The 24818-nt window shown below is 32.2% G+C and overlaps 2 protein-coding genes across 2 annotated transcripts; one reads left to right on the top strand and one right to left on the bottom strand.

Annotated features, from left to right (window-relative positions):
- Positions 1-131: 131 nt before the first annotated feature.
- LOC111702925 (putative hydroxypyruvate isomerase) lies at positions 132-6735 on the bottom strand. Its single transcript, XM_023474736.1, has 12 exons — positions 5958-6735; positions 5530-5596; positions 4523-4600; positions 3652-3694; positions 3425-3518; positions 2668-2695; positions 2257-2320; positions 1575-1662; positions 1337-1391; positions 922-990; positions 451-534; positions 132-252 (listed from the first exon to the last, which is right to left on the bottom strand). Exons 1-12 carry the CDS (start codon positions 5978-5980, stop codon positions 160-162), a joined length of 786 nt encoding a protein of 261 aa, XP_023330504.1. The 5' UTR covers positions 5981-6735; the 3' UTR covers positions 132-159.
- Positions 6736-8655: 1920 nt separating this feature from the next.
- On the top strand, positions 8656-23769 carry LOC111702926 (synaptic vesicle glycoprotein 2B). The gene is made up of 18 exons (XM_023474737.1): positions 8656-8988; positions 10674-10780; positions 11393-11486; positions 12306-12398; positions 12877-12946; positions 13210-13350; positions 13659-13758; positions 15351-15490; positions 15891-15957; positions 17087-17149; positions 17394-17518; positions 17714-17852; positions 18322-18396; positions 19285-19358; positions 20512-20582; positions 21190-21273; positions 21472-21525; positions 23657-23769. The coding sequence occupies exons 1-18, from the start codon at positions 8940-8942 to the stop codon at positions 23767-23769; spliced, it is 1659 nt and encodes a 552-aa protein (XP_023330505.1). The 5' UTR covers positions 8656-8939.
- Positions 23770-24818: the final 1049 nt, after the last annotated feature.

The following is a 24818-nucleotide window of genomic DNA, read 5'->3' as shown; positions in this document are numbered from 1 at the left end:
ATTTTAATAAGAAAAATACAGGTCTACACACTGCAGGAAATATTGGGAAGCAGATAGTACAAATTATGTACAGTCGTCTCTGAAATCTCATTCTTTGTGAGTGGCCCTCTCTTAAAAACGAAAATATGAAATCTATTTTAAAAAACAATATATATTAAATTATATACACAATAGATTGTATCCAAAATCTTGAATCCAGCGCAATCCATCTTGTGTATTAGAAACCGGTTTGTACTCCAGTCCTATCCAACCCTGGGTAAAAATTGATTGATTGAGAATAGATTTGAAAAAAAATGTAAAATTGTAATTTTATTTTTACCCTTAAACACTTAGTTTTTCCAATTCAGCGACAAACCCCCCAAAACATTCCCCCCCCCCCCTAATTTTGTGTTTAGAACAAACTTATTTCTATATTCTAGTTCTCTGGAACTACTGTAGAACCCATACTACCTGATATCTCTGGTTCTCCAGTAGTTTAAGAATGTATTTATAATCTAGTTCTCCAGAACTATTGGGCTCTCCTCTCAAAGGAACCTTGAAAGTATTTACTTTTGGGACATCACTCGAAAATGAGAAAAAATATAAGTTTTCTCTTTAATTTTTTGTTTAAACTTGAAGCCCCCGGCCAGGTTATCTGTCATTTGAATCCAGAACAACAAATCATGCTACTTAAAAAAACATCAAAATGTAAAAAGCAAGATTTTTTTACCACTACTCCTGGATAAATCTTAATATCAAACAAAGCAGGCCTGGTGCTAGCTTGTAAAAGCAGTGAAGATATAACTTTAAGGGATTCTACACCCAGGAAGTTACCCTCTATACCTCTGTTCGAGAAAAAATAAAAGGAACTGCTGTGATTGGGCTTGAAACTCTCAATGAAGTTTTACTTCTGTTGTTTGTCCTATTAATATATTATTTTACCTGAGCTATCTGAATATGTGAAACCAATGGAAGTAGTTCAGTTATTCTTCTTGTAATGTTTCCATCCACCTAGTCAGGGTTGTATTTTTTGTTGAAAAAAAGGCACAAATTTATTATTTAGTAAAATTTCTAGTTTNTGCTTGGGAACCTAGCGTTGCTCAGGGTAGTGTTAGTCCCACCGTTTACCCGCGCTTTGTTGTAAATCACGATCCATTTTCCATATAAAGGTAGACACAGTCGACTTTGAATCTCAAAATCACGCTAAGAATATTCCCCGGGCTCTCCCGAATTCTACAATCAACACTTGAGGCAATTCGGTCCAGGGGTTCCTGAGTTATGACGGGACAAACAAACAAACAAACAGACAGACAGACTGAGATAACAACTTGCTATATATTGATAGATATTCCCCCGCCTGCTGAAGATGAAATATATCAAGCTGAAGCCGTATATTTGAATGATTCAGCTCCCTGCAATAGAAAAGAGTTCAAAAGCTCAGTATTTTAAATATTTTCAAACTACAGTCAGTTTGGTCTTTTACCCTTGGGTTGATTTAGGTTGAATAAATCAGCTTTCTCTTACTTTAAATCATTTATAAAGATTTTGGGAATACCATTATACTTTTTTTTCTAGGTTCATGATGATTTTCTTACCTAATTATATCTACAGCCTGGTTGAAACTGTCCATGTTATAACCTGGGAGAGAAAATGGATTGATTGGTTCCAGTAGTCCAATCACACCTAGAGCAAGAATATTTTTTTGGAAAAGTGAAAGGGGCCTAATTTGACACTTTTTTATACAAAATTTTGTACAGGCTGCGTTTGGTCCTAATAATTATGATAAGAAGGCTGAAATTTTGCCTCTAATTTGGTCATCTACAAAGATCACCAAGAAAATTTGAGATCGGAGGTCCAATTTTGACCTCCATGAACTCAGAAAATACGAGAAGAAATACCACGCTTTTCACACTCATTAAATTATTTTAAGTTAATCAGACATGTTATCATATTTTATGCTACCCCATTTGTCATAGACACAAATATTCGACCTACATTTGACCTCCATTCGATAATGACCTCCAAAAATGGTAAAATATTAAATCAGTGAAAATAAGTCATGTGAGGTAACAAATCATAGGTTTTTTGGTGTTTCGATTCCATTCTGATACCTCTTTCTTTTTGGCTTCAGATGATTCTGAAGGCATTTGACCTCCAAATATCAATGATAATCGGAGGTCGAAATATAAAATCAATGAAAATAAGTAATATAAGGCTATAATAAATGAATAAACCTGTCTCTAATTGTTATTTATAGTATTAAGATGATTAGTTTACCTTCTCTTTCTAGAATTGGAATAGCTTTTCTTAGGTTACTAAGCATCAGTCCTTTCACCTCTTCCTTTACTCATGTTTGTGATAAATAGAAGAATTCAAAATTGATAAATTAAAGATTTTAAATAGGTGGAATATTTTGACATAGTTAGGGGTTCAGCTGATTTCAGTAAATTATAAGTATATTTTGTGACACCAACTCATTCACAAGTGTTTGATTCAGCTCACTTCAACATTATGATCTTATGTACATCTCCATTCTAACCCCTTATGTTTTTCAAATAAGGCCATTTTAAAATTTTTCCAGATTTAATTCAATTCAGAATTAGTAGGGCAGATTGTTAATTATGCTTTATAGAGATATACATTTTTCTTACCCCTACATCACTTTTAGTTTATCATTTGTCAAACTACCTTAGAAACTCCATCCTGCTTTATCCCGCTGAAACAAGAAAGTTTTGCCACAAACTGTGATTCTCTAATTCCTATATCTATGTAACCTGAGCTGAGATTTTAAGATTAAATCCGGGGAAAATCCGGCTTTAGCATCTATTAATGCCGCAGCCTAAGTAAAGACCATGTGAAGACTCAAGGTTTAGACTTGGTCCTTATTGATGTTGGAGATAGTAAATTTCGTAAAAAAAATTTAAATCTTGGGAATTATCTGCAGTGTCAAATTGGCTCTATTTATAAAATAAAAACACCAGGGAAAAAATGAATATACTTAAAGTTTAAGTTTTCGAAATTTACTCAGAAGAAAGCTAAATGTTTTAAATAAGTATGCAGACCATATGGAGACACAACTTTGAAATCATCTCTCATTGGACAAATCTGTACCAATCATAATTCAGTCAAACTCTTGAGTTTACATGGGTCGGGCTTAATTTTTTAAAATCTCAGCTATGAAGTCGCAGATTTTAGATATTTCAAACTATGACTTTTCTTAGATCAAATAATCTAAGCTTGAAATATCAAAAATTTACACCGTAAGGTTGCAGCAATATAGTGATTAGAAAGCTTGAGCTTGTGTCAAAGACTCAATTTTTTTGATAATATACATTTAGTTGTAGATTAGTTTTTTTATTTGATTTGACCAAATAAGATTTTGACGTTCTGACCTCATTCTTTTTAAATTTAAAGTTATTAGCTCATGAAATTTCAATGTTCTGACCTCATTATATGAAGGAGTTTTACTCCTAGCTCTCTACAGTATTTCAATGAAAGGTTTAAGGATTCCATAAATTGGTCTTCTTCTCCTTTACGTCCTGTATACAAGGGTATATATTTTGAAAGAAAAAAGTTATAATTTTACATTACCCCCAATAACCTAAGAACGCCACTGCTGAATAATCAAATTTGGTGGGGGATTAATTTGTTAAAAAAATCATAAACCCTTGCCTGTATATCCATATACAGTGCCAGGATCTGTGTTGATCAGTACCTGGAAGAGATCTATTAGAGACTGTTAACACAATTTTAATTGAACCTCCATTTATAGAGAAGCTCATTTTTTATTTACAACCATACCATGAAAACCCTTGTCTCAGCAAAAATAATTGAGATATTCTTTCTTCTTTATATTTCAATCAATTTCACCACAATTCTTCTACATCTTTTCTCAGAATAAGGTTATCAACAATCCCAATAAGCATGTTCTATCTTTTAGAATTTACCCTGTTGAAAATTCAGTTATTTTTTAACCAAATCAAGAATAGATTTTTTTTGTTTATTTGGACATTCACTCACATTTGGATCTTAAGAATTTAAATAAAATATTTCTTTCAAATATTTACTTAACAAATCATTATCTATATCTATATATATAATGTTGTAATCTCTATTTGTTTGTTTGTCCGATCATAACTCAGAAACCCCTGGACCGATTTGCCTCAAAACTGATTGGGGAATGTTCTTAGCTTGGTTTTGAGATTCTAAGTTGAGTGGGTCTACTTAAATGGCGAAAATTTAGTTTCCCTGTAAAATCGTTCAAGTGCGGGTAAACGGCGGGAGTAACTTTTAGTAACCTTGGCAGCGCTGGGTTCCCAAGATAATAGACTAAAAAAAGTGCAGAAATAATATTAAATTCTGGTTTCAAGATTTAGTATAGTTTCTTTATGATGTGGCTTTTGTTACTTTACTTTATTAAGGCAGTCTAGGTCTCCAATATCGAGGGGGCGTTTCGAATGAACATCTTAATTCTTATTTCTAGTAGGACGTCTCAGGAACGTCAATGGTAATAGTCTGATTTTATTTGATTTTGATTGTTTACCTGGGTAAGTCCAGTGCTCATCAGTTTTAGTTTTAGCTCCTCTACTGGAACACTGTAGGGGAATGCACATTCTACCCCCTTCAGATCAAAATGATGTGTTGAAACTAGTGATAGTTAAACGTGCGCTAACAAACGTGGAAGAAAAATCAACTTATGTGTTAACAAGAGGGAGGGAAAGAAATCAGATGGAAGCTAAAATATACACCCCTGATATCTGGTTCAAGGCAGTATGGATCGTAAAATAGCAAAAATGTTAGTTAGTTGTTTTTAAGAATTAAAGGGACAGTAAAGAAAAGTTGTTATAACCTTAACGCTTAGTGAGTTGATTGCGACTATATGAGTTCTATCTGATGTCCCTGTCTCAAGATATTGATATAATACAGTTAAAACGTGATACCAAAACTTATATATATAAGATTTGGTATAAATTTCAAAGTTTACTGCACTGCCGTTGGTGGAACAATTGAATCAATTATATCTATTTAAAAATGGATAAATATGAAACTCGAGCTGTTAAGGCTCCTTTTGGTTATCGTAATTTACAGGTTCGTACCGCATTTGCTGAATGTCATCTGTTTAAAAGTTTAAAAATATATACCAACTCTCATATATTCGTTTTGGTATAAAATTGACACCGTTTTATATTAATTTCTCGAGGCAAGGAAATCAGATAGAACTCATATATGTCGCAATCAACTCCTAAAGTGTCTAGGTTTCAGCCTATACCCCCTTTCATTTTTCCTGAACAGTCCCTTTAAGCACCCATTAAATTTCATTCTTTGGTGGTTACTTCTGATGGAGGTTCAGCCTTGATTGTTACGGAATTAAGGTTGATCATCTTCTATTATTATTATTTTTATCTTTAATATTCCATAGTTTTCACTATCCAATGTAGGGATTTGAATTTTAGCCCGATCTTATATATATAAGTATATATATAATTGCTAGTATTTTTTTACTCAAATGATATTGTTATTTAATTACCGTATTAGATATATTTTTAATACCTTAAACCCAGATTTTTCAGCAAGATCATATCTTCTAAGCAAATTCTCTTCCTCCCCGTACATAAAACTTTAAAACAAACTTAATAGGTAGGTTATATTTTTCTGGGGGAAAAAACTTGTTTTCACCGATCATACCTCCACATCTTTATAAAACAGAGGAAGTAAATAATTATAAAAAGAGTCCCATATTAAAGTTATTCTCGAAGCTTTCAAAATTAAATCTCTGTACAAAAATGCAATGGTCGAATTATGGACAATAATTTTATTTCTAATATGGTACAAGTTATGAGAAATTACTTCATTTTTAAACTAGTATATTTATTTCGAGTTTGGGGGAATGGATAGCAGGACTCCCTAACAACATGATTTGATTTGTTTTGATTTACAATTCAACTAAAGAATCAAGCCAATGAATTAAATGATTTTACCTTAAATTTGCACAAAATTTCATCCTGCAGTTATAAATCTAAAAAAATAAATTATCTTCTTCAGACTGTAAAGGTTTCACAAGTTAAATTTTTTATTTAATATTTCTAAATATTTGATTTAAATCGTTTTACATATATTTAATGTTTGTGAATATATTGAACATATTTTATTGAGATTAACTTATTTCGACCTAAATGACACAACCAGTCCTTTATCAAACCGTCCCTGGGAGCAATGATCATGCTGTAGACCTGTTCTTGCATTCGCATACAAATTTCATAAGTTTTTATGTTTGGGTCTGGGAAATACTGAGGGGGCTAAATCCCCCTAAGCTAAAATATATAATATAATATATAATATATCTTCGTTCAGTTTACTGCATAATACTGCAGAGCGCACCGAAAGGGTAGTTGATTGTAATCCCCCCCCCTCTTAAAAAAGGCCTTACAGTCTAAGGATGGGCTGTCAAGTGTCAATGCACGTTCATGATTAATTTTGAAAACTCTGGCACTAAAAATTAGCATTTTTTGTTCGTCAGAAAATGAAAATTCACAATACATTATAGATGATAGAAGTACGTTGCATGCAAAGAAAGTCTGTCTGGCAAAAATGCAGTAGTTATTTTTAAAGTGATTGTTGTATAATCTTTGTCCGATAAAATTGTTGGATAATCATAGTCCTATAAAATTGTTGGATAATCTTTGTCTGATAAAATTGTTTTATAATCTTTGTCTGATAAAATTGTTGGATAATCTTTGTCTGATAAAATTGTTTTATAATCTTNCCTTCCCTCCCCTTCCCTCCCCCTGAAAACTCCTCTGACGCCACTCTACAAATGGAAGATCACTCAGAATGTCAATCTGTTTAAGGGGACCTTGTAATGGTTGGAAGCCAATTTTGTTTTTCAAAAACTTTTTTATGGTAAACACAATAATTTTCTGTCTAAATACTCTGCAGTATCCTTCAAATTATGTATTTAATTCATTGTGAAGAAATTTTACATAAATTTTAAATTGTTTGTAAACTTCCTTCAATGTAATAATGTTTAAAAAAAATCCAACTGTTTTACGAAATAATTATTAATTTGTATTCAAAAATATGAAACCTTTATATGCATGCATTTTAATGTTATTCAAAATTTGAAAATTGCTGTAACCTGATATTTTCAGATATTTTGCTTATTCTGATATCACAGATTAAATAAATTATAAATAAAACAAATATAAATGTAGAAATATCTTTTTTTCTAGGGAAATAATACCCCTGAACCTTGATAAGTAAAATTTTTTTGTGGGTTGTAAGATGTGAAAAAAGTCGTCATTCCTAAAATATGAAGTGTGGATACAAAAATAAAGGAATCGAGTCTTTGCCACAAACTCTGATTTTCTAATCCTTATAACTTTGCAGCCCAATGTTATAGACTAGATATTTCAAACTGCAAATTATACTGTCAGGGTACAAAGATATAGGTATTAGAAAGGTTTAGTTTGTGAAAAAGACTCATTTCCTTTGTTATCACTTTTCGTCATGTTGTACTTGTGTCTTGATAAAGTACAAAAATGACGCAATTTCTTCAAACGTGAATTAAAAACCTGTAAAAAAGGAAAATTTTAGATGTAACCCACATTTTAACAAAACATAAACATTTTGCACGGAAACATTTTATTTTAAAACGTAAAAACTAATTTTTGTTTAGAATTGAAGAATGTAGAAAGTCACGAATATATCTGTAGTTGCAGTCAAGCCAAAGAAAAACACATATCACTATAGAACTTAACTCTCACAAAACTCCCTCAATAAAGTCAGCTGTTAGCCTATTTCTTATATCAAAATAATAAAACAGGTTTTGGAGAAATGTGAAATTGATAACTGATTTAAATAAGAGCATTCAGTAATATCAATTTTACCTTTTTTTCTTAAAGGTTAAGGTACTTTCAGCTGTTTTTTTTCAAGGGAAATTTTGCTTTTAAAGCTGTTCAACAATTTTTTTATTAATAATTTTTTCTAAAATGTTTTAAAGTGTTAAATGTCGTCATCTTCAAAGATACTTTAAAAAAGGAACTTAATAACATTTTGTGTGTTAATTATACCTTTTTTTGCCGCTACCCCTCCCCTCTATTCGCTTAATAGAATAATTGGAAATTAACTAGGAGTGTTTAATTCTGAACTCTATTATAATGAGATACCATTACACAAGCTATCTTTATTCTCGCTTACACAATTTTTTATTTATATTGAATTAATCTTAGGGTTCACGAACTAATTATTATTGTCTTTCCTCTGAGTACACAAAAAAGTTGTTTATTAACAATGCAATAAGCATGGGTTTTTGAAGACAGATTCTTAAAACATTTAAATTGGCATTTCTGATAATTTTGAGTCGTAACACTTTTGGTTTGTATTTCGCTTTGTAACATCATTTGAGCTCAATATATCCAAAGTGTAAACTTTGTATTTATTTTATTTCGGGTGTTTACTAAAAATCCGTTAATGGGACTGTAAACTTGATTTAAAGTGACCCCCCATTTATAGAGTAGCATGTACAATTCACAACGAAAACCCTAAAAGCTTTGTCTGATCCAGAATCAATTAGAAATCCATGTTTTTGTTTTTAAAGTCTTAAAACTATTAAAAAAAATTACTTTCAAGCTAAAAGAAATGTTAGAAATTTAAAACTTTTGAATTAGACTTTTAATTTTTCTAATCAACTTTTTTTAAATTTTAAATGTGTATTAAAGTGTTATTTGTTTGTAACTTAAGCCTGTAAAGCTATTAAAACCCAATAAAGGGTCGGGGGTGGTGAAGGGAGTATTTTTTTTTCATTTGTTGAAATTTTTTTCTCCAGATATCTGAGTTTGTAATTTCTCTTTAGTTAATATTCATCCCTGTATATAAGACTATTTGCTTGCCAGTGTTGGATAATATATTTGAATAAATATACTCCAGTCGATACGACACCCCCCTCCTACAATTATCATACAATGGGGGTTCATCCAGCAAGCATAGAGAACCCTAAACGGAAAGATAAAGGTAGAGAGAACATGTTATAATAATATTAAATCAGGGTGCTCCGCGGTACCTTTTGATCTGGATTTTAAAGTTTTTTCGGGTTCTGTTAAAACTTATCCCATTTCGAGGGCCCATACTTATTTGGGCCCAATTAGTAAAGCCAAAGTCAGGACATATAATAGATATCTTCTCACTATGTTAAGTTTCAAGCTGCCGTGGTAAACCTATTTGCTTTATACGAACATTAAATACACATAAGATGAGGTTGACCTATTCAATAGGTTACATGGGTCTCTCTGCAATAGAATTAATAACTCAGCATATATTAAGAACATTCTACGTCGCTGAATAAATTTGGACATTTTCTTTTGTAACAAGAGACATTGTTTTTAAAAGTTTCATAAATTCTTGTTTGAGTAATTTTATAAAGGTAGTGTTTTGTGTAACGTGTAAATGCAATGTATATAAGTATAACGAATTTTATTTGCAAATTGAATTAAACCCCATTCAGCATAGCAAATATATTATTCTAAAAATTCTAAATGGCTTAAAAATTTGGTTGACATTTTGAATACACTAAAAGATTTACTTTTTTGAGAATGATGTATTTTTCTTGAAGGAAGTGAAGACGGAACTTTAAGCGACTCTGCAGTTAAAGTCCGATTAACAGTGGTAACCTTAAAACTTTTGTCTGATAAAAAAACTAAGAAAAATATCGTCGTTCTCAATTTTAAAAAGTCACTTTATTAAAGAAACCACGATTTTAACAGATGAATTTACAACTAAAAAAACATGCTCATCTCATGTATTCTTAATAAAACAAACATTTATAAGGAGGGTCAATCTTGAAATTAGTCAACAGTCACTTTAATGCTCTAGTTTAGAAGAAAATACTGAGTTTAATGGCCAATTTCTTATTCATGTTCCCTTAATACTATTTGCCGTATCTATCTATCTACACTGCCCTGGTAAAGCGTAACCATATGTGTGACTATGGTTCTACCTATTTTAGAACTTCTTAGAAATTGGCCATAAGTTTGCTATTGAAGAATGTGGATATGGAAAGTTTATTAAATATTGTTTTGAAGAATATACTGAGTTTGAGGATGCTATTGAAGAATGTAGATATGGGAAGTTTATTAAATCTTGTTTAGAAGAATATACTGATTTTGAGGCTGCTATTGACGAATGTAGATATGGGAAGTTTATTAAACCTTGTTTAGAAGAATATACTGAGTTTGAGGCTGCTATTGAAGAATGTAGATATGGAAAGTTTATTAAATCTTGTTTTGAAGAATATACTGAGTTTGAGGATGCTATTGAAGAATGTGGATATGGGAAGTTTATTAAACCTTGTTTAGAAGAATATACTGAGTTTGAGGATGCTATTGAAGAATGTAGATATGGGAAGTTTATTAAACCTTGTTTAGAAGAATATACTGAGTTTGAGGATGCTATTGAAGAATGTAGATATGGGAAGTTTATTAAATCTTGTTTAGAAGAATATACTGAGTTTGAGGATGCTATTGAAGAATGTAGATATGGAAAGTTTATTAAATCTTGTTTAGAAGAATATACTGAGTTTGAGGCTGCTATTGAAGAATGTAGATATGGGAAGTTTATTAAATCTTGTTTAGAAGAATATACTGAGTTTGAGGCTGCTATTGAAGAATGTAGATATGGGAAGTTTATTAAATCTTGTTTAGAAGAATATACTGAGTTTGAGGATGCTATTAAAGAATGTGGATATGGAAAGTTTCACTATATCCTTCTTATGGTCTGTGGATGGGCAAACGCAAGTGACGCCATTGAGGTGAAAATTTAAAGAAATTTAGGCATTTCGCGAATATTTCTGTTTTCAATGGTGGATTCCAAAGGTTATGACAAATTAAAATTAATTTTGATCTGCTATAAACCTTCCATGGAGTCATATTAGTTACCACACCAAAGAAATTGAGTTTTTGCAACAAACTTAAATTGTCTAAATTGTCTCTACCTGAACAACCTATTTATGTGTAAACCTTTGATATTTCCAACTTAGACTGTTTGAACTGACTATCACAGTCTTAAATATCAAAGGTCTAAACCATTTGGCTGCAATAATTAAGGGACTAGAAAATCAGAGTATTTGTCAAAAACTCAGTTTCTTTGGGCTTGATCAATTCAGACGTAACAACGTTTCACATTGTAAGGGAAGACATGAGATGAACATAAAATAATAGTTCTCATTAAATTTCTTATTTTATTTTCTACATCAAAAGCTTTTCTGTATCCAAGGGCGTTTGCGGGGGGGGGGGTTAAACAGGCTTGCTATCTGGTCTTGAAACTAAAGATCACATAAAAAAATTATTTCCTATGATGTTGCTCTATTTCAGATAAAAGGAATGGGGTCCAAGGCACAATTTTGTCACCCCGATTTGTTTAGATTCTCTGTATATCCTTCCTACTCCCTTCTGCAGAGTGTGATCTGAACTTGAGTGCTGAAAGGAAAGGATGGCTCTCCGCAATACTTTTTGTCGGTAAAGAAACTGAGTACGAGCCACAAATTCGAATTTACTAATCAGTAATCCTTATATCTCATATAACTCTGAATACTGTTAAATCAAATGGTCTCTAAGATTGAAATATTAAAGGTTACACCATCATTTTGCAAAATGTAGGGAACCGAAAATTCGAATTTGTGGGAAGTGTTCAGTTTCTTTTTTACTCCTTGATATTAAAGTATTGGTTTACTATATTTCATACGTGTTTTAGAAATGTTTAAGCGAGTTTTACCACTTTCAGGTGTCTTATGTTAAGGATACTTGAGAATGTCAAAATGGCAAAACAATATTGTCTTTTTACATTGAAAGAAAGTGGAGGATTTTTCTTCAAAGCTTCTTTTTTTTTTGGGGGGGGGAGGAGTTTAAAATCATATAACTGCGAATTTAGGGACCAAACAACTTTTCTTGATTCTAGTTATGATGGTTGGTGGATATGTATGCTCTAGGGATGGTATTGGGAGAAGATCATGTTATTGTATTCTTGATCCTAGGTATGATGGTTGCTGGAAATGTATGCTCTAGGGATAGTATTGGGAGAAGATCATATTAATGTATCCTTGATCCTAGGTATGATGGTAGGTGGATATGTATGCCCTAGGGATTGTATTGGGAGAAGATCATATTATTGTATTCTTGATCCTAGTTATGATGGTTGGTGGATATGTATGTTCTAGGGATAGTATTGCGAGAAGATCATATTATTGTATTCTTGATCCTAGTTATGATGGTTTGTGGATATGTATGCTCATGGGATAGTATTGGGAGAAGATCATATTAATGTATCCTTGATCCTAGGAATGATGGTTGGTGGATATGTATGGGGTGCTCTAGGAGATAGTATTGGGAGAAGATCAGTGCTTATCAATGCAATGATTGTAAATGCCCTTGGAAAGTTTTAAACATTTATAATTGATTTTTGGATTTTTTGTCATCAAAGTTCAAACAGCAAAAATTTAATTTAAAAAAAAATCAAGTTTAATTCTTAAAATTTAAAAATCTAAATATTAAATTAATATTTGTTAGAAAAAAAATACCTAATATTTAATGTTGGTACACTTATCAAATAGTTTTCTAATAACGCAAAAACCAATTAATTAAAGGGACTGTAAGTGCAATTTTAAGTCACCCTCCTCGTAAAGATATCAATGCGCGATTTACAGCTTCCTCAATCTGATTTGGAAGACAGCGTGCCTTGAAATTACGCTTACATTCCCTTTAAGTGAAATGAGTCTGTAAACACTGCACAATTGCTGTGGTTCATATTCAGAATAACAATGTGAGTCTAAGAGTGGTATTTTTATTCCACAGCAGTTGTATGGATCCCACTGTATTATTAAGCAATTGTTTAAATGTTTAAAACCTGTAGCTGGGATTGGGTCGAGTTTTGCACAAGAGTTTTATCTTTTTCTAACTCTCAGGTTCATCAGTGGTGTTGGGTAAGTAAATAATAATCTTGAATAGTATTCCCTCCCCCCCACCCTGTATAACAATAATTTTTTCCTCTAGATATAAGGTTGTTGACTTTAAAAGTCACTATAGTAAAATAAAGAGATCTAAAAATGGATATTTCTAACATTTATTTAAAAAAACGAAAGTTTTGAAATATTTGTATATAAGACGGAGTTAAAATTGGTTGATTTAGAAATTAACAAAGGAATTAATGATGAATATTTGATGGCACTTCATGGGAGTGTTGTAGAGCTTCATGTTGGTGGAGCAGATCAACAGGAACTGGGACAACAGGGCTTATCAAAATCAGTAGGAAGAGATCGCGGCTTGTCATGCTGGCTATGAGCAATTATGCTGTCTCTGGAATGCATGATGAACTGGGAACCCTCGGGTATAAGCACACGTATTGAAAATAGTCATCGGCATTTGAGTCGGTAAAATCGTCTTCCTTATATTTCGAATTTGTGTTAACAAAGGTATATTTGCCAGGAATTTTTTAAATTTTTTAGTCGCTTAATTGTGTATAATAAACTATTTTAATGGTAAATAATTCAAATTTGCAGAGATTTGGGTCTCTTCTGTCTTATCATATCATTATTATTGATCACACCAAGATTTTAGGGGGCAACCTTGAGAATTTGACAGGCCACGAGTCACTTAAAAATTACAACGACAGTTCATTAGGAAAGTTATATTTAGTGTTGGTGGAAGTATACCGGTAGTTTGGACTTATTTTGCTGAATTCCAACCTGCCAATAAGAGAGGAGGTGCACTCAGCTTTCTTGCATCATTCTGGATGGTAGGCTAATTATTTCTTTTAAACTTTAATAGTCCCTTTAAATCTGACTATTCACTTTAAAACTAAATATTCACTTTAATTAAGACCACTCTTTTGTAACTAAGCCTGAATACTTCCTCTACTTACTCCCTTTAAACCCGATACTCCCTTTAAACCTACATACTTCCTTTTAACCTGAACACTTTCTTTACACCTGAACACTTCCGTTACACCTGAACACTTTCGTTACACCTGAACACTCCCTTTACACCTGAACACTCCCTTAACACCTGAACACTCCCTTTACACCAGAACACTTCCTTTACATCTGAACACTCCTTTTACACCGGGACACTCCTTTACACCTGAACACTCACTTTACATCTGAACACTCCCTTTACACCTGAACACTCCATTTACTCCTGAATACTCCCTTTATATCTGAATACTCCCTTAACACCTGAACACTCCCTTTACACCTGAACACACTACCTTTACATCTGGACACCCTCTTTACACCTGAACACTTCCTTTACACCTGAACACTCCCTTTGCACCTGAACACTCCATTTACACCTGAACACTCCATTTACACCTGAATACTCCCTTTACACCTGAATACTCTCTTAACACCTGAATACTTTCTTAACACCTGAGCACTCCGTTTACACCTGAACACTCCGTTTACATCTGGACACCCCCTTTAAACCTGAATATTCCCTTAACACCTGGACACTCCATTTAAACCTGGGACCCCTTTAAAGCTGCATATTTTCTTTATCCCTGAACACTCCTTTTACACTCGAACACGCCCTTTACACATGAACACTCCCTTTGCACCTGAACACACCCTTTACACCTGAATACTTTCTTTACATTTTAACACTCCCTTTACACCTGAACACTTCCTTTGCACCAGTAGCATTCCTACAGCCTAGGATAGCAGAGCTCTCTGCACTATTTGCAGTGGACGACGAGAAAGGTGTTTGCACATAGGAGGGAGGGAAGGCCAAGGGGTCCTGAATCTATGCCCAATTTGCTAGCTAGCATCCTTTCTTAACTACAGCACCCATGGGTGGGGTACTAAGTCTTGAAATAGGAATAACAAAGAGCTAATATGTCTAATACTTTGATCTGGTTGTATATCCACTCCACTCGAGGCCCTTTCTGGTTCCTACACCTAGAGCAGAGCTGATAAAAGGGGACAACTCCGCATTCTGCACGCAGCGGTGCACAATAAAAGTGATACTTCCTACAGGAATTCCGCTGGACTGGGAAACAGTATAACATGTGGACAAATGGTGTAATCTTAACGAAATATTCCTGAAACGCCACTCCTAAAAATTAGTCTCGGGGACATTTCTCTGTTGGATCCTACATCAAAATTACCTCTGAGCGGGTCACTTGATTTTCCTTTGTTAAATAGCAACCTTCTTTGTATAGAAGAAAAAATGTGCGTTTGATAGCAGATAAGCTATTGCGTCCTTGCTGCAACTAGAAACGAACTTTAAGTGCTAGGAGTGGTGACCTAACTAATGCAAGTAAACAGAATGTCCAGAGCTGAGGCTGCTATTACAATTAAGCAAAACAAAACAAAAATTTTTTGACCTCAGGTTGGGAATATTGCTGTTGCTGGTATGGCCTGGGTTGTAATCCCTCATGAGCTGGGCTGGAATGGAGATGGATTCAAGTTTAATTCTTGGAGAATCTTTGTTGTCATGTCTGCAATACCCAGTTTATTAGTAGCTCTCAGGTATATTCAAGGATATGTCTTTAACCTCTTGTCATCTTTCAGGGGTGTATAATCCCCCTTTTGAATTCCCCCCCCCCCCCCCCAATATCAGGTGTGTTTGTGTGGAGCGCAAACCTTTTTATTCGCCGAGTCGATGAAATAAAAGAATCTTCAGGGAATATTTATGAAGTTTGGTTAACAAGTATCAGAAAGGATGAAAGTTGCCTTGTAGTATCTAATTTTAAATGGAATTTGCTTCCATCAGTTTGAAAAAAAATTACTAAATTTTAAAAAAGTTAAAGGATATCGATAACTTAACAAATTTCAAGGACAGTTCCCAAATACTTTCTTCGATCCAATTTAATTTAGTTCACCATTTTTTGTTTCCCCGTTTAATATTTTAACATATTTTTTTACTCAGTTTAATGTTTCTGCCTGAATCTCCTAAATTCCTCCTTGCGAAAGGGCATCAAGACAAGGCACTAGAGGTAATATTTTAAGATTTTAATTTAAACAATAACTGTTTTAAATTTTCCCTTTCAAATGTCAATGTGCTCTGCTCAATATGATGGTTGAAACTTTTAATGTCTATCCCAATTTTTTTTCAATTATGTTGGACTTTTTGATAAGTCGAACACAAACCTTACAGATTTTTTCTCCTTTTTTTATAAAAATGTGACCCCCCTCAAAGAAACACGTGTTAACGTATTTGCATTCATGATTATCAAGTCATTACAGTACAAAAAAACTGTTAATCTTAATTTCAAAATATGTTTTTGCCTAATTAAATGTCAACTTAACAAAAAAGATAAGAATAATATTATCTGTGATCTTTAAAGATAAATTTATGTTTGATTTGCCTTCATTAAAGAGACTATAAGCATAATCCTTCATATAAATGGAAATTCCCGATTCTCAACAGTACCCTTGAAATCTTTATCTGATCATAAATGTGGTTGATATCGTCGTTTTCTAGGTTTAAAAGTGTTTTCCTGCAGTATAAATGCGCAGGTTACTTGCAGAGAAACCACAAATTATTTTAGTCAGTTTTCAAAATGATAAATATAGATATCTATTTCATACTTAACCCGACAAAGCTTGTCATCGGGCATTGCCATTTTTGATGGAGGTTAACCTTGACATTACGCTTAAAGTTCCTTTAATAGTGATAAACATAAGTTTATATTTATATAATTTTGTAATCTTTGTTTTGTAAGCATTATTCTTCTTTATGCAATGCAAGATGGAATTAACCTGTTAAGACATTTCTCCAAACCCGGGGTAAAATTTAATCAACAACAAATATGTTTTTATTTTTTAAAATTTAAACAAAACTTTTTCGAAAAATTATCAAAAATTGCAAATGAAACCTTTTTTTATCAAAGCAGACTTTAGGAATGCAGATTGTGTTTATTTTATTTTTTAAGAAAACATATATGATAAACTCTTAAAAGTAATTAATGGTTGTTTGACACTACTTATGTTGACAGTCCCATCAGTAAGCCAAAAGAGGCATTTTATTTACTGGAAAAATGGAAACCAAATTGTTAATTAAATATTTACATTTCTTTTTCCATCTGGCCCAAGCAACTGTTTTCTTATCTGAATGTTGTTTAGGTTCTAAGGAATATGTACAGTATGAACACCGGTAAACCAGCAGCCAAATATCCAGTCTCACAGGTTTTAATATTTTTATTGTTCACCATATTTAATTTTGATTTGGTCATAAGGTGTCCCTTAAAGTATGATTGATTGATGATTGTTAACCATATTTTATGGTTCATCATTTTGTTGTTAATCATTTTTATTTTTATATTTTTTTACAATTTTGTTCACAGCTTAACAGTTTTCCTATTTTCCTTTTTTTGCATAAACAATAATACATAATACTTTTTACGTATGTTAGATAATTTACAAAATTTAGTTGGTGCAAGAGGATATATCTCCACATATAAAGTCTGCTAGTGGACTAACAGGATCCTGGACTGCTGTTCTAAAGGAAACCATGAGCAATACAGCCCAGCTCTTTACAAGCAAACCTCTTCTCAGGTTCGTTTCTATCTTGGTATCTGTATCTGTATATGCATGTCAATGTCTCTTTCGCTGTTTTGTATCTGTATTAGTATCTGTATTTTGTTAAAGGAAACTAAAGGATACAAAAAATATCCCTTTTCTTAATTTAATTTCAAGCAAAAAGCAAAGAAAAACTAAATCTGAATCATTAATTGTTTTGATTCCTTCTAGGGTTACCACGCTGATGATCATAATCCACTTTGCGATCCAGTTTGGATATTATGGATTATGGCTATGGTTTCCTGAACTGTTCAACAAGCTGGAGAAGTATTATGCCGAACATCCAGACGATAATGTTTACATCTGCGAGGTAATTCACATATACCAACGATGGGTGTTGTTTCGAGGTACGTTTTTAACGGCTTTTTGACTTGTCAGAAGCTCTACAACAATCTAAGGTGAATATCTTGTTTTAAAATTGCATGATAGATAAGTTTGCTTTTATTATTTCATGCAAGAGATATTAACCAAAACCATTTTTTAAACGGTTACAAAATCGTTCTGGTTAATAACTTTGATCTAAGGAATTTTATTTTACATAATATAAAAAAATCAAACTTATTAAAAATACAATTTTGTAATAAACAGTTCAAATTCGTTGGGAGCACTTTAAAAGTCAGCAGTTTTAAAATGTTTTAAAACGCACCTCACTATGCCCATTATTGCCCACCCCTAGTTATACCATATTGATGACAGATATCTCAGAAAGTAAACCTTAAAAATGTAAATTAAACATCGATTTATTTTTATTACTTTAGAATAAAATAAAATAAATTCAGGTTGTTGGAACATCCCTGAACACAACCAATACAATTACAGAATCTTGTGAGGAACGCGGCCCTCCAGATAATCAGGTTTTTAATTTGTTTTTATTGATAAATGTTAATTGCTTTTCTTATTTTTTGACTATTCAGTAATTATTTTTTCAAAAGTTTCTTATTTAGTATGGATTGTGCAGTTCTTCTTTTAATCTTTGTTTTTTTTCTTTTTCTTTCTTGAATTGGTGCATTTTCAAAAATTTCGACATTGTCAAAAATTTCGACATTGTCAAAAATTTCGACATTGTCAAAAATTTCGACATTGTCAAAAATTTCGACATTTTCAAAAATTTCGACATTGTCAAAAATTTCGACATTTTCCAAAATTTCGACATTGTCAAAAATGTTCAGCTTCGACCTTTCCTGGGTGACATGTGAATTTAGCCCTTTCTGATACACGCAACAAACAAACATACAGACAACTCAAGTTAAAATATGTTTTTTAACTTCTTTTCATTGGAACTATTGTATTGGAAGTGAATGGATAATCTTCGTTTATCTTTTTTCTTCTAATTTAAATTTTAATGTTGGATGCTCATCATTTTTTCTTTTAAATATTAAATATAATTATGAAACTCGAAATTCTACGAACTGTTTTTTCGTTACCGTGCATGGCACATTTTGTGAGTGGACATGAACAGGACGAATTGTCGTCCCCAATTACACTAAACGGACGACGGGTTGTCCTTCATTTTATTGAAAAACTAGCTTGGGAATCCAGCTTTGGTTGGAAACAATGTTTTCTGATTTATTAAAATTTAAATACAATTCACTCAATTTTGAATGTTTGACCAAAACTAAGAACATTCCTGTAATTCTAAATTTGAGGCAAATCGGTCGACTGGTTTCTGAGTTATGACGGCCATACAAACATAAAACAGAGAGATTACTTATGTAAGTGTATACCAAACGACCATTGTTTAGGTTTTCATCAACAGTTTTATAATCAGTCTCTCTGCTGGGCCTAGCAATCTCTGGACTATTCTCTGCATGGACAAGTAAGCCCCCTCCCCCCCCCCTTCGAGGAAAGTATTTACCCCATCACTCCAAGAATATTTACATTTTACAGGGTGTTTATAAAATGACTAATAAATCAGGGTTTTTGTACCTAGCAGTTAGTGTACTATTTACAACATTTACTCTTTATTATGTAACATTTCATCACTGCCTTCATTCGGCCTCTTTATTATATCACCATTTCAGTAGACGATTTTGTATCGATATATATATGCTGACCATGGTACTTGAAAATGTTATGACAAAAGTCCAAATTAAAATTTATTAAATTCAACTAAAATTCTTTAAACATGTAAAATGTCTTTTGTTACACTAAGAAATCTTATAGCATGAACATGATGAACAATATTTATTTTGATACAGACGTACAAGTTTTCAATAATAAATAAAAAATGTGAACTCAACTTCCAAGAACTTTTCCCCTCAAATCTCATTTATTTTTCTAAAAAATCAAATTTAGTAAAATAATTATTTTTTTTGAAGGGTTGTGCCGCGGGAAGGGGGGGGCGATATTTTAAGCAAAATTGTACTAGTATAATTTGGATGTTAAAAGTCAATTATAAATGCCCTGTATTTGTTTGAACCATTGTATTTAAATTTGAAAACTTTTTTCTAAGCTCTTAAATTACACAATTTCCGATTTAACAAGATTTTACAGAAACAAAAAGGAAACACTAAATATAAAAAAATAAATTAGAATATTAAGAAGACTGTTACATTAGTATTTAAATCCTACAAATGCAAGATGTACGGATTTTTCGGACAAATTGATTTTTAAAGGGGGGGGGGGTAAACTCAAATTTTTAAGCTGTTCTTCCGAAAAGGTTACCCTTAAAAGACGACCTGTAAATTCTAAAAAATCTTATGGTTTAATTTGATTTCAGGTCTTGAATATGGTCTGTAATAGGTGTTCTAAATGATTTTAAAAGGAAAGCAGATACGGGGAACCATCAATGTAAAAATAGGTTTTATAAAAACGTACAATAACGTCTTTAAAGTCGCATCCTTTGTGGGTAACCCTGTATTTTCATATTCCCCCCTCCGACATTATAAAAAATACTCATCTTTTGTATTTAGAATAGAAAATGTTTTAGAGGGATTTTTTGATTATTCATCCTAGGTTTTAATAATTAGGTTGGGTAGGAAGTTCTTCCTCTGCCTCTCTATGGTTTTGTCTGGGGGCAGTGCTTTTCTTATTTACCTAGGAAACCATCTTAATTTTTATTCAACTTTAAATTGCAGATATTTTTTTCATGAAATCACATTTTTTATAGCTGAGCAAGCAAGGTTTTTCATCTTTTCAATATTCGCCATTCAGAGAAGAAAGTACTGAACTGTATACATAATTTCAAGTAACCGATCGCTCTTTATAGAGTGGCCGATTCACAACGGATCCCTTTAAAGCCTTAATCAATGAAATGTCCATGTTTTTGTCTCTGAAAGTTTTAATGTCCTGTCCATATTTTCTTTAAAGTTTTTATTGATGAAACGCAAAAAAAGTCAGAATGCGAATATTATTCTACGTTTTAAATGTTGATATACAGGGTTCATAGTGTCCTAGAACCCCTACCTGTGAGAATGGAATATCCGTAGATCCGTTCTGCCATATGATTATATATGCATGCTTTGCAGAACGGTACTCCGTTTGGAGAAAAAAAAACTTTAAATGTCGTCTCTATTTATTGAAATATGGTTTACATTAAATAAAAATATTCGTTTCCAAAAGGCGGAACGGGTACAATGATTATTCATTGTGTTTCATAATCTCACGCCTACTCTCGTTAAAAGAAAAATAAGATGGATTGTGTACAGTCAACAGTACAACAATGAACCTGGTTCTAAGTTGTGTATTTGGAGCTGTTTCTACAATGGGATTCAACAGCCTAGATTGTTTAGGTAATTCAACATGCTTCGCGCTTATCCTTTGAAAAATATAATCTTATTTTTTCCCTTATCTTTCTGTTGGCTTTCCAAACATTCAGAAAAATAACTATAAACTAATCCGCAGATTGAATAAATCTTGTATCTTGAATCTTGTCGAAATATTTGTTCTTCAAAATTTTAATTTAAAAATTTATTTTTATTGTATTTTAGGAATAGAGTTATTTCCAACAAGATTAAGAGGAACTGCTATGGCAATTACTCTAGGTAAGTTTAGCGACAGCGGGACGAGGGTTGGAAGACTAGCAACAATTTTCATCCGAGTCACTTTCTCCTCAATTTCAAATCTCACTATAGTCCAAAATGTACGGATTGTACGGATTCTTTTTGTTTTTTATTTACGGATTGTACGGATTGTACGGAATGTATGTATAATGTCTAAAATTGTACGAATTTTGAGGATTTTTAGTCCGGAAATTATTTTTTCAATTTGACTCAATAAAAAGCTAATTTTTGCATGAAAATTTTTCTGTAAAAAGTCGTCAAAATGAATTTTAACTTATTACCTTAATTCCGAATTATATTAGGTTGATGAGTTTCCATTGACAATCAAAATTCATTCTTTTCGAGAATATGTTCCAAAAGTGTTCATTCGACAATATGTTCCAAAAATACATGGTGTTCTAAAAAAATTGCAGTAGGGGTATTTGATACTGAGGGAATATTTTTCGTTTAATTTTCACTATCAAGGTGTCATTGAAACGCTGAAACTTTCAGTTATTTCCAGGTGTAAGTTTTTTCTTTCTTTGTCTTATAATTTTTATCGTTACAGCCACTTTGTACTTTGTAATTTTCTATACCAGATTTAGATCAAATATTTTTGATAAAACGTGAGCTCTGGAATGTACCGATTGATTAAAAATAGCTAATTTTTTCGTGTGAACAAAGTTAGCATAAAATATGTCGGTACCATAGCGTTCTTTTAATTTTAATAACGCCGATTTTATTTTTAGATTGCTCTAGCTCAAAAAATAATTATCGATTATCCAAAGTTTTAGCTGAAAAAGAAACCTCAGATTATCAGTTTAATTTTTTTAACTCAAGAAAATCTATCAATTCTTGTATAATTTAAGAACAGTTGAAAATAAAATGTGTAAAATTAAAAACTTGAAAAGACCGGGCCATCTCTTGTACTCAAAGAAGTTATCGTAACATGAAACTTGTGATGCCCAGAAAGAAGAGCGCATACTCAAACTAAAGCATTATTGTCCATTATGAAATTTAAATCTTCTTCCTTTTTTTAAAAGCACTCGCTTCCTGAATATGAAATTTCTTTCTTTGTTTCATTTAAAATCTAGATACATCTGAAATTGATAAAGTCGTTGTATCTTTACAATTGAAAATTCCCATGTTTATTGGGAACACTCTGTAGACTGTTGATAAAGTGCAAAAGATTTCACAAAAATCATCCTAATCTTATGAAAGGACATGAAAGGATTACATATTTCTAAATAATGAGTTTTTAGCTTATACAAATAAAGAAACCATCCCAATTAAGAAAATAAAAGGAATAGCTTACATATTAGTAAAAACATAAAAAGCAAGCAGATTTTTTAATTGTACTTTTTCCATTAATTTGTATCATCTTTATTATCGGTACACTGCACAGTCATTTTTGCTTCAGATAAATTTAAAGCAATGTAAGGTCAGCCTTTGCTCACATACGAACACAAAGAAGGATGAATGATAAAAGAAATAAGAAATTAATTTTTTGTTTAGATTTGAACTTAAAACTATATTTTACGGATTGTACGTTTTTTTTCTAAAATGAACGGATTTTTTCAAAAAATATTTTTTTGTATGGATTTTTCACAAAAATATTTGGCCACCCTGGAAATATTCTTTTTTTATTCTCTTTTCCTAAAATCCGGTCACACCAGGGCATCCACTTAGTTTCGGTTTAAGTGTTATGAGTTTGATTATGGGATTGCCTCGGAAACGAGGAGATTGTGGCTCGGACGAAGAAATGTTGTGGCTGGCCTTCCAGGCCTCGTAGGACTCAAAAACCTGTCTATTAGAAAGATGTTACTGTCTGACTAAAACCATCGTTTTAAATGATTACCTTGAAATTACTTTACCTTGAAATGTCTGTAGATTTGATTTAAAGCTAATCTAATCGATTATTTGATATTTTCTGAGACTGATTTGAATCCCCGAAACTGTTCCGCGACGCTCGAGTCCCAAGCCTGTGTTAGCCGCAGCCTTCGGCTCAGAAATTGTCTTAACCTAACCCTAAGAAAATATATAAAGGCTCACGAGGTTACATAAAAAATTTCCAGTTTGATTGGTTAAATGATTCTACTTTAGTTTGATTGATTAATTGATTTGTTGGTTTCAGTATCTGCTAGAATTGGAGCTATTCTTGGTAACCTAGTTTTCGGTTACCTTGTTGAATCTCATTGTGCTGTTCCCATTATTATGGTTGCGGGGGTTGCGGGAGGAATATTTTAAAGAAGGGGGTTAATGATTTTCAACTAAATACACGCCACCCAGGGATATCCGATATATATATATCCCCTTCCTTTTGAAAATCACATTTTTTTCATACGTTTTTTTAAACCGGGTTTTAATGTTAAAATTAGGAAAAATAGATTTTAGTGAATAACGTAAAATTCTCAGGTTAAAGTTATTAAAGAATTGGAATACCCGAATCACATCGGTACCCTTGAAATTTTGACCGCTCATCAAGGGCAGATGACTTTATCTCTAATTGATTGTCTGTTGTCCAACACGGTTTTAAAAAAAATGTTCAACTTCTATTCAGTAAATGTTAATATTTCTTAAATATAAAACAGATTTTTCACTGTTGTGAATCGGATACGGCACGCTACAAATAGAGGATCATCACTTGAAATTTCACCGACAGTCCCCTTAAGCCTAGAACGGGGAATGTTACAAAAGTTCGGTAATTTGGTTTATACTTTACTTTCAAAACAACCTCTACCGTGCAACCTTATCCCGTCACTAATTTGTGTAGAAATAAGGTGGGGGGGGGGGGGGGGGTTTCTAATAGCCCCTTTCACCTTATTTGAACACACATTGCGCGTCACCATTCAAATCCAACTCCCTGTAATTTTTGATTAATCACAAAATTTGCCAACATTGTAAAAATAGAGAATTGTTAGGTATTATTATCACAATTTGATCTTTTGAAAATTAAACTATTAACAATTTGCCTAAATCTTAAATTTGTTAGCCCTAAATCTGAGTAACCTGAGAGAGTAATCAACTCTTTGATATTTTAGATTTTGATTTTTTGATCACGCAGAATTTTTGGTTTGAAATATCTAAGGTTTGCAAAGATTCAAGGATTAGGAAATAAGAATATGAGAAGAGTATTTTATTAATTTATATCTGTTTTAATTGGTCTTAAATGTGATTGTTGACCTAATTTTGATTTACCCTGGATTTGCAGTGTGGCAATAGAGTTTTAGACTCTTTATATTACTCGAAAATAATGAATATTCTTTGTCATCACTTGGTCATCTTATATCAGTCAA

Source organism: Eurytemora carolleeae, unplaced genomic scaffold (assembly GCF_000591075.1).
Source record: "Eurytemora carolleeae unplaced genomic scaffold, Eaff_2.0 scaffold526, whole genome shotgun sequence".
Taxonomy (NCBI): domain Eukaryota; kingdom Metazoa; phylum Arthropoda; class Copepoda; order Calanoida; family Temoridae; genus Eurytemora; species Eurytemora carolleeae.
This window is presented reverse-complemented; position numbering and strand designations above follow the sequence as displayed.